At 45.9% G+C, this 15,657-nt stretch overlaps 1 protein-coding gene across 4 annotated transcripts in view; it reads right to left on the bottom strand.

Annotated features, from left to right (window-relative positions):
- The window catches only part of VPS13C (vacuolar protein sorting 13 homolog C), a 5,236,720-nt gene that overhangs the window by 2,144,071 nt on the left and 3,076,992 nt on the right, over positions 1–15,657 (bottom strand). For all 4 annotated transcript variants that reach the window (XM_069624493.1, XM_069624490.1, XM_069624491.1 and 1 more), the window contains one exon: positions 14,392–14,561. In XM_069624493.1, coding sequence (XP_069480594.1) covers positions 14,392–14,561 — 170 coding nt within the window. The remainder of the gene's footprint in view (positions 1–14,391; positions 14,562–15,657) is intronic.

The raw sequence follows: 15,657 nt of genomic DNA, 5'->3' as shown, positions 1-15,657 counted from the left end.
CTTCTGTGTAGAAGCCCGCCAAAAGTGGAACAAAGGGCTCGACTTGGGTTGGAGTTACAGAGGCGAACACAAACGCTATTTTAAAACCGAGTCCTGGCAAAAAGACCCAACTAGGGAATAAATATGAAATAAATAACCCGGTGGTATCTTTAACATTGCACCAAAAAAGTGGTGCGTTTAAATCGAATGGGAAAATCCCATAGGAAATATTGCGGTGGAATATTTCGCGTGGTAACCACTGCCACCAGCCAGAAACTCGACAAGGGGGACTGGACATTGCCCCCTTGAAAAACAGACCCAGGGGCAATAGAATTACCCCTACCAGTACTTCCACAATATGATGGTTTGTACTGGTTCTGTTCACAATTTAAGACTAGTAAAGCCAATGGTGACTTTACATGCCCTGGGAGACAGTAGTCAGTCCCAGGGTATGGAGTCTATGTTTGGGGGTCACTATGACACCCCTGTGTTACTGCACTGAGGGTGCTTTGTAACACACTTACCAAAAACACATGAAGCCCTATGGAGTAAAAGACCCCATAGCCAATAAAACACATTACAAAGTCAAAGGACATTCTCAAATCATGCCTAAGAGTGGGAGGAAAAGAGTCTCACTCTTAGCAGGAGAAAAAAATAAACCCCAAAAATCCAGCAAAGCTGCTGGGGGACTCACTAGGTTTGGGAAATTAGCCTACACAGAGAATTCTCCCTAACAAGGGGGCGTAGAGGACCTCGACTCGGCCGTCGATCCGTTTTGCTCAGTGATCGATTGTCAGCTCCTGACGTGGTGTCAGGAGTTGTCACTATGCCCCATACCTCAGCTCCCCCTTTCCCCCCCACACTTCAACACTCAGAGGAAAAACAATGGGAGGCAAGGCTAATCTGCCTGTAAAAAAAACATGAATCCCTGGTGAATAAGAATAACGGAAATACATTTAATTTTTTTGAAAAACAAACAGCTAGCCAGACAGAAGCGATCACCTCAGAGCCATCACAGACGTCCCTTCGCTTGGACAGAAGCGCAAAGCCATAAGAACCTTCTGAGCAGGGATGGATAGGTGGGGCTATGAAGAATCTGCGGAAGAAGAACCCATAGAAAGATCATTACGGTACGTCATTTCTTCTTCAATGGATTGCTTTTCTCCTGCAGATTCCTTATCTGATAGACTCACCAAGCAGGCAACATCCAGACAATAGTGCCTGGTAAAGGAGTGCAAGGATGACCATGTGGCAGCATGACAAATGACCCTAACAGGGACTCCCCTCTGTAAGGCTGCAGAAGCCAAGACTCCGATTCCGGAAAGCTCTTTACCAGCAGATTGGTAGCACTCTGCAATGCAAAGGATAATCTTTCCACTTACACTTTTATGGTTTTATTTCGACAAAATAGTCATAAAAGCAGTTCACAGAAAAGTTAAAAAACACATTAGTTACATCGTCACAATCGCTTAGCTCATAATTACTCCAGTAAAATTACACAATCAGTGCTTTACCTCAAAACCAAATAAAAACAGACCAACATTATACAGACAATAGCAGCTCGCACAGAAAGATGTATTTAGCCCATAGCACTTTTCAGCAAATTAGCCTTCCTCATATGCATTTTTCTTGCCCAGCTCAGATTACTTGTAGTGGCAAGCACAGCCTCCTGATCTGAGGTGCCCAGGCACATTGCCATAGCCCCAGCTAGGGACCTACATCCACGGCTTAAGAACAGAGGCTTCAGGGAGCACTTCCTCAGAGGCATGGTGGCCGGACAGAGTAACAAATGGTGTTGTACCGTCTCTTCAGACTCACCACAAAGGATACATGACGCAGAAACAGCAATATTCCATCCATGCTGAAATACAGCAGTCTGCAAGATTCCAATAAGGAACTTTAATGTTCTTTCCCACCTGGGCGAGACGTCCAGGTATTCATCGCAGCCCGTCCGCGTCTTTATTGAAAGATATCCGGCAAGCTGCTCAGAAGCCCCTCAGAAGCCCTGGATCTTCCCTGGATGTCCTCCCGTACCTTTGCCCCTGTTGCGCTCTTGATTGCTTCTTTTGCAACCGGTGTGATGATCGAGGGATTGAGGGATTTGACCAGTAATCCTCCAAACCCAGCAAACCCAGATATCCAGACATCTTTTCACATGGGCAGCCCACTTTAAGGAGCTGCCCCCCTGCTGGGACAAAACATCTGTAACTGCCCCTTTGTATTTACAAAGGTGAGGATTAGACCAGAGGCGAGCCCAGAAAAGGACCGGGCGTAAAATACATCGCAAAAGAATCAATTTCGTTACGGGTAAACCCTTGTGAGACAAAGAATGGTCCACGAACAGCTGGTCAGATTTTCGGAACTCAGATGTCCTAGCGACGTAAAAGCTCAAGGTTGTTTTAGGATCTAAATAGTGGAATAGTTCCTCCTCCTTTGAGGGGTTCAGTGGAGTGTGGAAGACTGGTAAATCTATGGACTGAAAGAGGTGGAACTCAGAAACCACTTTAGGGAGATAGCCAGGTCTGACTTTAAGGGAAACTTTTTCCCCCCCAAAAAAAATCCAGGAATGGGGGCTTGCAGCACAATGCCTGCAACTCACTAACCCCTCCTGGCTGACATGATTGCAACCAAAGAGGCGGTTTTCAAGAACAATGGTCTCAAGGAACTGGAATACATGGGCTAAAACGGAGCCGCCATCAATGATGACAGAACCAGATTAAAATGCTAGTCCGGGACAACAAAGGGAGTTGGAGGAAACGTATTCACATAGCCCTTCAGGAATTGGAGCATGGCCATTATGTTAAGAAAGAACCTTGATCCGGGGACCTTTAGAACACGATCAAGGCTGCCAAATATCCTTTGATTGTGGTAACGTGAAGGCCTGCTGAAGCCAGTGACAGCAGGAACTCCATCACTGTAGTGGTGGGACAAGAGATGGGATCGATCTATCGTTCCCCGCACCACGTCTCAGATTTTCTCCACCTGAATGCGTACAGAGATCTTGCAGATGGTCTGCGTGCAGCCAGCAACACCTTGAGTACCTCCTCCGAGAGGTCCCAGTCATTATACCTCATCCTCTGAAGTGCCACGCATGTAGGTTGAGGGACTGCGTGGTCGGATGGAGTATCCAACCTTCCAACTGGGTCAGGAGATCTGGGAGTCGAGGCAACCGTTGAGGCGGACAGGTCTAAGAGATCGGAGTACCACGTTCTCCTCACCCAGATCATGGTCGTTTGAAATCTCTTCAACCTCCTTAGAACCCATGGAAAGATGGGAATTGGGGGGAAGGCATAGTGGAGATGGAAGGTCCAATCCACCAGAAACACGTATCCCAGTGCATTGTTTGCTGGGAAACCTGTCTGCACTTCTTGTTGGACTCTATGGCAACTAGATCCATCCACTGCTGGGGCCACAGAGAGAGGAGGCCTCTTCCAGGACTTCCTGGCACACTTCCCACTCTTGTGAGACCATGCTCTGCCTGCTTAGAGCATCCGCCAAACCATTCTCTGTCACCACCAGATGAACTGCTGAGATCCGGTTCTCCAGCAACCAGAACCACAGCTGTATCGCCTCTCTGCAGAGTGGAAGGGAGCGTACGTCACCTTGCTTGTTCAGGTAGTGCATGGCCACTGTTTTGTTCGTCCGAATCAGGACATGTTTCCCCTTGAGAGATGGGGCAAAAGCTGATGGCTCACAACTCCAGCCTGTTGATGTGCCACCTGGCTTCTATTAATGATCAAAGGCCACTCACCTGCATATCTTCGTAGTGAGCACCCCAACCCTTCAGAGATGCATCAGTGACCACCCAGGCCTTAGGAAGGGTTCCCCCACCAAAAGATTGCCGCAGTCGGTCTACCAGCTGAGGTCGTGGACCACTTGGCGGACACCTTGAGAGGATCCGTGAGTGCTCCAAAGTACTGTGACCAGTGACCTCTTAGAAGCCATTGAAGGGATTTTATGAGCAACCTGGCCTCTAGCACCAGAAAAATATAGGAGGCCATGAGACCCAAGAGGTGGAGGAAGGAAGCCGCTGCTAAGGTGATGTGATTCAGGAACAAGTGTACCATTTGTGCTATGTTGCTGACTCTCTCCTCGGGAGGGAAGGCCTTCCTCACTCGGGTGTCTAGGACTGCTGCGATGAACTGGAGCCTTTAGACTGGCGTCACATGGGACATCTTCAAGTTCAGGGTAGAAGCCCCGCCTATGCAGTGGAAGACACCAGTCCTCCAGATGACACAAGACCTGCACTGCGGACTTCCCTTGGATCAGCTAGTCGTCCAGGTCCATACGTGGAGCCCGGATCTCCTGAGGTGAGCTGCGACTACCGCCATAAGCTTGGTAAAGACCCTTGGAGCCGAGGTCAACCCAAAGGGAAGCACTTTGAACTGATAGTGCGTGTCCCCTATAAGGAACATCGCAAAATTCCTGTGCTTCCGATGTAGCACATGGAAACAAGTGTCCTGCAGATCTATTGACATCAGCCAGTTCTGAAGTCCGAGAGCATGGAGAATTTCTCTCAACATCACCAGCCTGAATTTGTCTTTCCTCAGAAACTTGTTCAAGGCCCTGAGGTCCAGAATGGGACGGAGACCCACTGTTATTGGGCACCAGGAATTACTGGGAATACTAACCTGACTGAGTTTATGGCCCTTGGAAAGTGCATCTGTTACTGCATGGGATTATACCAGAATTAGACAAATGGCAAATGGCTCTTTTATTAGCAATAATCTATAATCAGGAGTTTACAACGAACATTAACGGACGGGCACTCATTCTCAGCGATTTCCACATGAAAAACAATGATATACTCTCTTTGTGCATTAGAATGACGTCATGCTACGTGGCAATAGTGAAAAACCTATCAAGGGTTGGGATTGGTTAACGGAAACACCTAGATATACAATAATATTGGAGCTAGGTTTGTTATTGGCTGTCAAATACCAGGTGGATAACTTATACCTACCTCTTCATACATGTCATTTAAGAAAAATCAATTACACAGTGTTAAATTGGTGACTCAAGCTACAAGGTCCTTCGTTCTATGGACTAATACAATTGGTTTGGCACACTTGTGCCTTGCCTGGAACATTCGGTTCAATTAGCAGCACATAAGCCAAGACCAACGTGCAAGTAGATAGGACATGAAGCTGCCTTTCCACCCAATTAGCCCCACATCTCTCATTACTGTTAGGGAGAATTCTCATTCTATTGCTAATTGCCCTTACCTATAGAGTCCCCCAGCAGCTTTGCTGGATTTGAAAGGTTTGTTTCTTTTCTCCTGCTAAGAGTGAGACTCTTTTTCCCACTCTTAGGCATTTTTGTTATGTGTGTTCTAGGCTATTTTTGTGTTTAATGTCTATGGGGTTTCTCTCACCTCCATAGGAACCATCTTTATTCACATGTGTTAAACAGCACCCTCCGTGCAGTGACACAGGGGTGTCATAGTGACCCCCAAACATAGACTCCATACCCTGGGACTGACTACTGTCTCCCAGGGCATGTAAAGTCCCAATTGACTTTACTAGTCATTTTTTATTAACTAAACCAGTACAACCCATCTTACTATGGAGGTACTGGAAAGGGTTAATAGTTTTTCCCCCATGTTCCTTTTCGAGAGGGTACCGTACAGTCCCTCTCTCAAAAGTTTCTGGCTGGTGGCAGTGGTTACTACCGTAAATATTTCCCTATGGGATTTTCCCATTGTTAGAGGATACCACATTTTCTGACAGCCTCTAACATACCGCCGGTTTATTTTTACATTAACTTTACTCTGGTCGTTTTTATTTGCCAGAACTTTAATATAAATTCTTTCTCGTGTCTTTCTCTAAACCCCTAACCCAGGTCGGGGATCCTTTGTTCGTCCTTTTGGCGGGCTTCTGCCAAGAAGCCCTCCTTTCGGTGCCACTGAGTCTGGGGTGGGTCCATTGTGTGGGAGGGGAAGTAGGACCCCTGGACAGGGTTGCCTCAGCAACCCATGTCGCACTCTATCCTGATAGGTTGGAGGGTCTCCCGCCAAGGGCGACCACTCCACTGTGTGAGTGACAGCTAAGCTGTATGAATGGGGCTCTTTTTGCATAAAAGCAGGGTCCTGAGGACTGGAAGAGCAAGACGTCGCCACTGGAACCAAGAAGCCAAAGAGGAGAGAAGCCAAGACCCCTGCAACGACTGAACTACCAGTGAAGCCCTGCTGCAACGTCTCACCACTTTTCTCCACACGACGAGAGAAGATCTTCATCTGCAAAAGCCTTCTTCTCTTGAGCTGGTGGGGCCAACCAGTTTGCCAATCACCTTCCTGGACCTGCCTTGGTTGAATCGCCAGTATCCTGTACTCGGAGGCCAGATAGCCAGGCACCAGTTCACCCGGACTGCGATTTAAAGGAGCATACCTTTTATTCGCCGAGCAGCAACGGGGCTGGTTTCATCCCTGGGTTGTGCAGTAACTCGAACCTTCCTCCACGACCAGAGCCTCTCTTCCTCTATTGGATCCCCCGAACTGCAGGAACTACCAGGAACAACTGCCACCACAGGAGCCACTTAGGTACATTGTTCCGCCAGGCCGCCCTTTCTTCGCGGTAGCACTAAAGGTGTTTTAAATCCTTTACCTACCTGTTGGGTTGGCCGCCCCACTCTCTTAACATTGTCTTTCACCTTCTGCATCCACCTTTTCAAAATCGTTAACCAAAGACTTGACTGCAGCTAGAAGAACATTTTGCTCCTGGGCCCTTGCCCTGTACCACTGACTCTGGCACAGGCCTTTTGACTCTGGTTGTTAGAACTGCCTTCTTTAGATTGCTTCTCAACTAGAACTGTGTTGGTGCACCTACTTCTTATAACAACCCTTTTCTTCCCCTTTCTAAATCTTGTGAAATGCCATTTTGCTCAGTTTTCATTTAAGTATTTTCTATACTGATGCACTGTCTTGCTTAATCTGGTTCACAAACTTATGGGAAGTGTTGCTAGGGTGTGTAAGAAGATATTTCTGTATAACTTGTGTTTTCCCTCCCTTGTGAGAAATTGCTAGAGTATCCCTTGTGTGTGGCTTTCACTGTGCCGTTTTGCTCAGTTTTCACTCTGGTTCACTTGGTCTACAATTTAACTAGGGAGTGTATATATTTTTCTTTGACTTATTTTAACTTGCTTGATGACTGTGATAAATGTGTTTTACTAGAAGTGTATACAATAAATATATATCTACTTTTTAATACAAAGCTTTGGTCAGTGTTTCCTTGTACCATAGTATTGTAGGCCTATTGTGTAAACCCTGATCACTGCTCATCTCCCTCTTGAGATAAGTCTGACTGCTCAGCCACAGCTACCAACTAAATCTTTGTGGTACAGACTGATACCAAAGGGGATTTATTGCTCTCACCTGTAGTCCTAATCTTCTGTAGTGCTCCCTAAGGGAACTGCACAGGATTCTGCCTAACAATTACCCATGCCTTCTGCCATGAAATTCTCTTTGTACTTGGCCTTGCAGAGTATTCTTGTCCTAGGAACGCAAAAGGAGTGAGGGCACTCGCTATTGTGTCTGGAACTCCAAGGTCACGCCCTATTGTCAGCCTTGACTCACGTGGCAAGAGACCATGGGCCTCATTACGACCCTGGCGGTAAGTTACCGCCAGGGCCGTGACTTTACCGCCATGGTGCTAACTACGTTAACGCCATGGCGGTAAGGGGATTTACCGCCCCATTCCGACCTTGGCGGGGCGGTAAATCCCCAATCCCCATTTACCCTTCCCCATTCCCATTTTTGCCCCATAGGGCATAATGGGAGTGGGGAAGGCGTTAATTACGCCACCGTAAATTACGGTGGCGTAATTAACACCAAGTTCCCTTACCGCCATGGTTTTTTACACCCGCTAAAAGCAGGTGTAAAAACCGCCATGGCGGAAAGGGAACTCGTAATTGGCGGTAAGGGGTCGGCGCAGCTAACGCTGGCGCTAACCCCTTACCGCCAGGGTCGTAATGAGGCCCCATGATTCTGTTAATTCTACAAGCTTTTAATTACTTTAATGAATTGAGACTTGGCATCTTCTGTGCTCCTTCTTGCACCTTAACGTGAGAGGATTCATCCTCTGCACACATGTTCCTCTTCAGCGTAGATAACTGACCTTGACTTCTCAGTTCTTGGCTTCGGGGCAGGCAGCCTCCCAATGCAGCTCCAACAACATGCTATTCTACTGCGACATAGCCTTTCATTTTCTCATCATGATTCTTTGGCTTAAATATTTGCCAAAAAATGATGTACCCGGGTTTGAGTGCCCACTGATGTTCTGTTATAGGCCGGGCCATTTGCCACATATTTCCAGAACGTTTTAGCATTGTTCACTTCCACTGCCTTCAGCATTACTTCCCATGCTTCGACCTCCATTTCCTGTTTCCTCTTGTCTATAGCTTGTCGATATGCAGATCTTGCTTGAATAATATCGCAACTCTCCTGTCCTGATGCCTTCAGGACACAGAGATGTTCACGTTTCAACTTGCGACAGTTCTCATCGAACCATCCCCTGGACGATTAAAAAAAGACTTGGTAACCGCCCAAAGTGATGTTTCAGAGTCTAAGATCATGACAACCACGGCGAACATTCAGTACCCACCTTCTGATATAAAACCGTCGGGTCAACCCTTTCCCTTTCATTTGCCTTTTACAGGACGGGTTGAGTGAGGCCCCATCAAGTTTTATGTAGGACGTTAAATTCAAATGCCCCCTCTGCCATAATATTTTGAGGGGGGTGGGAAAATGGTCGCTGTGTGGATAACTCAGGAGCTTGAATTTCTGCATCAGATGACAGTGTTTCATCTTCATAAGGAAATAAACAATTGTCGAGGTTCCCATGTGGTTACAAAAAAGTCAACTCCCCCGGGATATCGGGACACACACATCCATTGACTGTTTGTATCCCCCATTCCAAAACCCAAGATAGAGACTGAAAACCCTTAGCACAGATTCTTACATCTACCATTGACAGAGCTTGGATCCCTATGCAGCATCCTCATTAACAGCACAAAAACGGTCCGAAAGACCATTCCCCATTGTTATGTTGAAATCTCCCCGACAATAAGACCACCATCAGTATTTAGAAGTGGGAGAGCATCCCCCTCAATATATGTCTTCAGGGTGCCCAATCAGTCAGCCTCAGATTTATGAGGACTACTATAGGAATTAATAATTGACGGTGAAAGGCCCTTATTGGGAATAATATCAATATACTGCAGACTAAGTGACTCAGGATTCTGAACGCTCACCACCCCCTCTATTGATGACTTTACAAGGATTAACATTCCCCCATAGCAACGGCCACATTTGTTTTTAGAGGCGGCCACTGAGAAAGATCTGAAGCCATCCACAAAAAAAGTCTATCCCTGAATCCACCCAGGATTCCTGCAGAAGAACGACATCAAAAGATTTTAAAAATAGAATTTTTTGTGGTCCTGGAATTTTGACTTTGCATCAACAATGTTCCATGAAACCAAGGAACATTGGTCAAAAACTGTCTTCACTGGACTCACCCCTCCAGACGCAGAACCTGTATCCAGGGCCCCTACCAAAGGCACACTTTGATCCCTTGACCCGCAAAATTTCAGTCAAAAGATCTCCTCAATGGTCGACAAAACCTCATAGCGATTCTTGACCACAACTCCTCCTCTTTTTGATATCAGCACTTTCGACATGGTGGGGGCGTGGGAGGGGGCGTTGTAGAAGACACTGATTTAGATAACAACTCCCCTCTCTTTTCACATACCCTCTCATCCCTAATAGATGGAACATCAGACAGTGGCGGTCATTACAACCTTGGTGCTAAGTGCACCAACTTTACCACCATGGTGTAAACTACGTTTACACCATGGTGGATGGCGGATTTACCGCCCCATTCCAAGGTGAGTGGGGCGGTAAATCCCCATTTCCCATTTTCCCTTCCCCATTCCCATTTTTGCCCCATAGGGCATAATGGGAGTGGGGAAGGCGCTAATTACGCCGCCGTAAATTACGGCGGCGTAATTAGCACCATGGCGGGTTAGCGCCATGGACTTTAACGCCTGCCAAAAGCAGGCGTTAAAGTGGGAATCCGGCGTTAAGGGTTAACGCCGTCGTTAACCCTTAACACCGGGGTTGTAATGACCTCCAGTGTATTGGTTTCCACAGTGCATCCTATGTGATAAATATAGGCCAAAGGAACAAAACTACTCGTTGGTGCTTCACTATGAAACACTTGGGTATCGGCGCGTTATAAATGCCATATCATATCATATGGGGAATCTACCTTCTAGAGAGGTTTGAATTGGTCACATAAGAAAGCAGTGAGGGTCTGGCCAAGATAACAACCACACAATCTCCCTCAATGTTTTTCCGAGAGCGACCCACGCACCCTACTCTCCTAGCCATTAGGATAGACCGGGCCCCTGAAGCTCATGGGCCTCATTACGTGGTAGGTGGTAAGGGATTACTGGCACCGGTAAGGGCACCGATGCCGGTAATCCTTTACCACCCTATTCTGAGGTCCCTTGGCGGGTCCCTTCCTGAACACCTGGTTTTACCAGGCGTTAAGGACGGGACCCGTTAAGGGACTTCACAGCTAATAACGGTACCGCAAATTGCGGTACCGTTATTAGCTCCATCCCCATTTCCATTGAGCCCTATGGGGGCTCGAATGGGAATGGGGAATGGTTCCCGGAATGGGGACTTACCGGGTCCTCCAAGGTTGGAATGACCCGGTAAGTCCCTATTTCGGGAACCCGGACCCGGAATGCGGTAAGGAGGTAGCCATTGTGCCAATAGCAACATGGCTACCTCCGACCGCGTAATGAGGCCCCACATGTTCATAGTTCATCCAATGGCTGCTGTTATTCAGTAAGGCAACTGCAGGTTCAATCTGCCCCCTTTGTAGCACAGGTACTCCTATCACCTCTACCAGAATGGCCACCGCAGAGGACAGATCCAACACCACAGAATTCCCCAGGCTACATGCAGGTTCCAGGAGTGGTGATTCATCTGCCTCACCCACCCAGGGAACCCTCTTGTGACCTTCCTGAGTAAGGCCAGGCCGAAGTGGGGGAGGGAGGAATATCAGCCTTAATGTGCTGCATTGTAGGATCCTGGGAACTATTGCTCACTGTGAAAGGAGCACCAACCCTCGTACCCTGCACCATGCCCTCCCCTTTGGGGCTGTGCCCTGAACCATCTTATTCACCTCTGAAAGACCTTCTTTAATTGACCTAATAGAGTCGTCAATAATGGCCAAAGAGCCCATCACCACTCTCTTAAATGAGAGTAGAGTTCAGCACTGGCTGCAGTTTTTTCCTCAAGCATATCATCTAAGCGTTTGAACTCACTGCATATGGATTCAGTGCTACCCTTGCCTGACACAAGTATGGGCCTCTTCTAACCCCTCTGCTTCTGGCGGCACCCGTAGGGCATTGTGGCCTAGCCAGACCATCTTACCGTCACATGCAGGGACGTCTAGGCCCATGGCCAATTCAGTGGGGACAAGGTTATCAATTGCCCCTTTCTGCCACAATACACCCAGAAAGACAACAGGAGGGGGACAGCCTCTCGCCCTACCCCTCTCATTGTTCCCAAAGTTACTGCTTCTATGGCACATTCAGTGACCATAATGTGCTCCTCAATCTTCCCTGCAATCTCCTTTAGGTACACATCTAGATATGGTTAGGACATCTGAGACCGCCCACCCCCTTTCTGGTAATCTGTATTCTCTGTGCCTTTTCGACACAGTTACTGGACACATGCCCCTCATTGTCTTTACGTTTCACCATGATGACGAATAGGCACAGGAAGGAGACAACAAATCCAAAAAATACAGTAGGTCAAAATAAAGATAGCCAAGTCTTCCACCCTCCTGCCCCAGTCTCCAATCCAATCTCTGGTCCTGGTCATTTTAGATTTTAGGTATATATAGAGTATGGGTAAAATACTTAAATGTGCAACCAGGCAGATCCTAAAATCATCTTAAAACAACTAAAATCAGCTAAAATCATTTTGGAAAGCTAAAATCATATGTAATAAAATCTGATTGTCCAGTAATCCAAGTTAAACATTTGCTGGGGATGTGAATAATGAGAGTCCATTTGGACCGCAGGGCCAAAGAGACACAACCACCAAGCACTTATTATGGGGTTCACATGGGGTGAGGAACGCCAACAGCTCAGGAGCTGCCAAAGTCCGAACACCCCCCGCACTCAACGCTGTGTTAAAATTCCAAGGTTCTGCGTTTTGCGGTTCCCAGCTCCATGTACCATAAGCACTGTGCTAGAGACACGAAAAACAGAGTCCACAGCCCACTGACAAAAGGTACAGTCCCCCCTCGGAGTTCCAAACCTCAAAATCAAGTAGGCGTAGCTCCAAATCCAATCCTTGTTCACTGCTCTCTAAAAAGCCAAATAAAAGGTCCCTCTGTGGTTTCCTGAGCGTGTCAGCAGGTTCCTGGGCTTTCAGGTTTCAAACTTCTCACTTTCTAGCTTGCATCAGCCAGTTACACCAAGGAGGAGCAAACAATCAATAATCCTCTTGCTGGGCTAAGGGCAAAACCGCAGACAGGGCTCCTGCATCGGGTATTGTGGCCAAATATGGAGCCAGGACACAAGAAGCAGATTAGGGGCAGCAGGGTAACAGCCTTCCCCACCAGCCACCCCGCTCAGCTTCACTCCACTCCACTGCACTGCACTGCACGGTCTGCCTGCATTTTAAATGTATTGTTGTGGGCTGGGTTGCTGTGTGCTCGGTCCGCACCAATCAGTACAAATTGAAAATGCAGGGAAACAGCCGGCCTAGCCAGCCACTCCACGGTCTGCCTGCATTTTAAATGTATTGCTGTGGGCTGGGTAGCTGGGTTGCCATGTGCTGCGTCTGCCCCAATCAGTCCAAATTGAAAATGCAGCGAAACAGCCGGCCCCACCAGATGATCTGAAATGAATTAATTTAAATGCATCACAAACAGTTTGTGTGCCAGCTAAATTTCACAGATGGGGTCTATAAATTGCGGGGTTGGAAACTGAGGAGAGCTGGGAGGTAGTTAGCGCCTGCTTCTAGCATAGTAGAGCCTGGTTGGCTTGAAACCAACAGCTATCAGGAGCTACTTTTGGCTCCTAAGGCCAACTGGCGCCTTCCAAACATGGAAATGTGACATTAACTTTCCGTATTTGAGAATGTCAATAAAGAAGAATTAGAACACATCTAATATACATTTAAAGACAATGGTTCATACAAAATGGACAAAAGTTAAAGAAACATCTCTGGTATCTCCTGATATCCCTGTGGTAGCTCCTGCCCACAGTGTGATGCCCGACACCCAGGAGCTGGTTTTAGCTCCTGCTCATCGAATCTCAATTTCAAACCCTGAACTTGTATTAAGAATTAGCACCCTTTTAGGAACTCTCAGAGCAATCTAGTCAATCAGTATGCAGGGATTCCAAGAACTATTACAGGTAGTTGCCTGCCATTTCTGCTTCCTTGTCCTAGGCTGCTCACAGCATTCACTGCTCTGCCACCCCGCCAAATTTCACCTTGTTCCTTAATGCCTCACTCCCCTTCTTACAAAACCTGTTCCTCCATGCAAGGTCCACAGCACCACTGACTGCAGAACTTCTCATAGCAATGCAGCCCTCGTCCTCCACCTCAACCCCACACTTCTGTAGCACTCCACTTCTTCTACCCCATTTTTGTTAGGCCCATTACTCTTCTCCTATGTAGCTTCCCCACTGGGTTTCTGCCTTGTAGCACCCTCTCCACTTCAGACGCACACATCCTATGATTACTTCAAAGCACCAGTGCTCATTTCCTATTCAGCCTCCAATGTGTGAGGTGCCATGTCACCATGGCAATACAACACAGTGTAGAAAACAGTCTCAGCTTTCACTCTGCATGTTCTATTAAAAATTGACACAGAGGCAGCCTGCAGGTACTAAAAGCTTCTTTAACACCCTTAGGCACTGGGCAATGCTGAGGATAAGGTACCATGAGCAGCTCCTTAATGGACCTGCCATAGCATAGGTTAAGTCAGGCTCAGACACAAATGCTTAGAGATGCCAAAATGCAGTTTTTTGTGAAAGTGTAAATCGCTTACTCCTAGAATAGGATTAAATATCTGGATGTCAATTTCCAACAGGAATTAGGAGTGTTATTCAGCAGTATGAATATGAACTACTTCCAGAAAGGATAGTGAGAAATATGAAAAATTTGCAAATGGAAAAGTACTATGAACCTTACAACATTATCTAGGTTATAACGAGGGGGCAATACCCAGAATGCCCTCTCTGACTTATTTTTCTTCAAGCAGAAATATACAGTTCTAAACATCATCATTCTACAAATATAAGACAATAGTATTTTCAGCTCCCTAGAACTATAATTGGAAGTAACAAACTGAATAAGAAATGAGATGACTTGCTGACACTAACCTTGAAGTTGCATTGACAATTCCTTCTCGGAGATCGTCAAGTGTACAAGTCTGGAGAGTAGTCTTAAATTTCATTGATCCATCCACGTACATATTTCCAGAAGATGTCATGAGGTGAAGTCTAAGCTGACCAAGACGCAAATTGTCACTCCTCAGTGACAATGGATTAACCTGCAGAATAACAAATTATTCCTTTCAATATATAACAAATGCTGAATACATCAATTAAGAATTAAACAAAGTACACTTGACTAAAATGTCAGAACTTGCAGATGCCATTTGTGAAATCAGACAACAGTCAACACAGTGATGTTAAGTATTTCAATCAGGCGATACACCCTAGTCTCAGCCTAGTACGCAGCGCATAAATGAAATACTTATTTTATTATGTCTATAGGTTGAATATTCTGAGTGATATACCACTCATATCACACCCCTTATCAATGGACCAGTAATCAGGCTGGTTGGTAAAGGTAATATTTATTTATTTAAAATTCAAATTAAACATACTTTTTTAATAGGGAGCAGCAATCACCAATGTGGTGACAATAACAGATAATAAAGTATGTAAGGCAGTTAAATTCACTTTTAGCAATACAGAATATAAAACATCAAAGGAAAGAACACTTTTGGTTTGTTTGAAAAGATAGCACTTATGTTAAGATTTCCCCCTGCAACATTCCTCAACTCACAAATAAGCAATTCTAAATAGATATAAGGATGCAGCAGGTATTCAGGAATAAAGAACAGCCAATAGAATTTGAATACAACCTTCCCTCCCCAAACAAGAGAGAAAAACGGGTTGGAAATCTTACACTTTAAAAATGACAAATCGAAAATGGCTTGTGAAACAATGAACGTGTGCAAAAGTTCTTAAATCAATACAAATTTCTATGGGAGCAACATTGACAAGATGCTAACAATCATGAGCTATAACATGAGCAAAATTGTACACTTTGAACCTTAATGGAAGTTTGAAAATAATTGAAATTCAAAAATCACACGTGTAAAACTTTGCAGAAATGCGGATTCCCGCCTAAAATGTACTAAACGGTTTTTAATAAAAACGGGTGAAATACACAATTATTAAGTGCGTTATTTAGGTTGGGATGTAGCGATGGTTCTTAAGTATACTCTGAAGTTGAAATGAAGTCTCTAGCTAATAAATTGAGGAATTATGCAAGGCTGAATGAGAGGCATTTTTAGAAAAATCGGGCAGTGAAAACAGAAAAGAACGCAGTTTGGACAAGACAATATTTACTGTAGT

The sequence above is a fragment of the Ambystoma mexicanum genome, chromosome 11 (assembly GCF_040938575.1).
Source record: "Ambystoma mexicanum isolate Mex_15411 chromosome 11, UKY_AmexF1_1, whole genome shotgun sequence".
NCBI classification, from domain to species: Eukaryota; Metazoa; Chordata; class Amphibia; order Caudata; family Ambystomatidae; genus Ambystoma; species Ambystoma mexicanum.
Note: the sequence above shows the minus strand (reverse complement) of the source record. Positions and strands in the feature narration are given on the sequence as shown.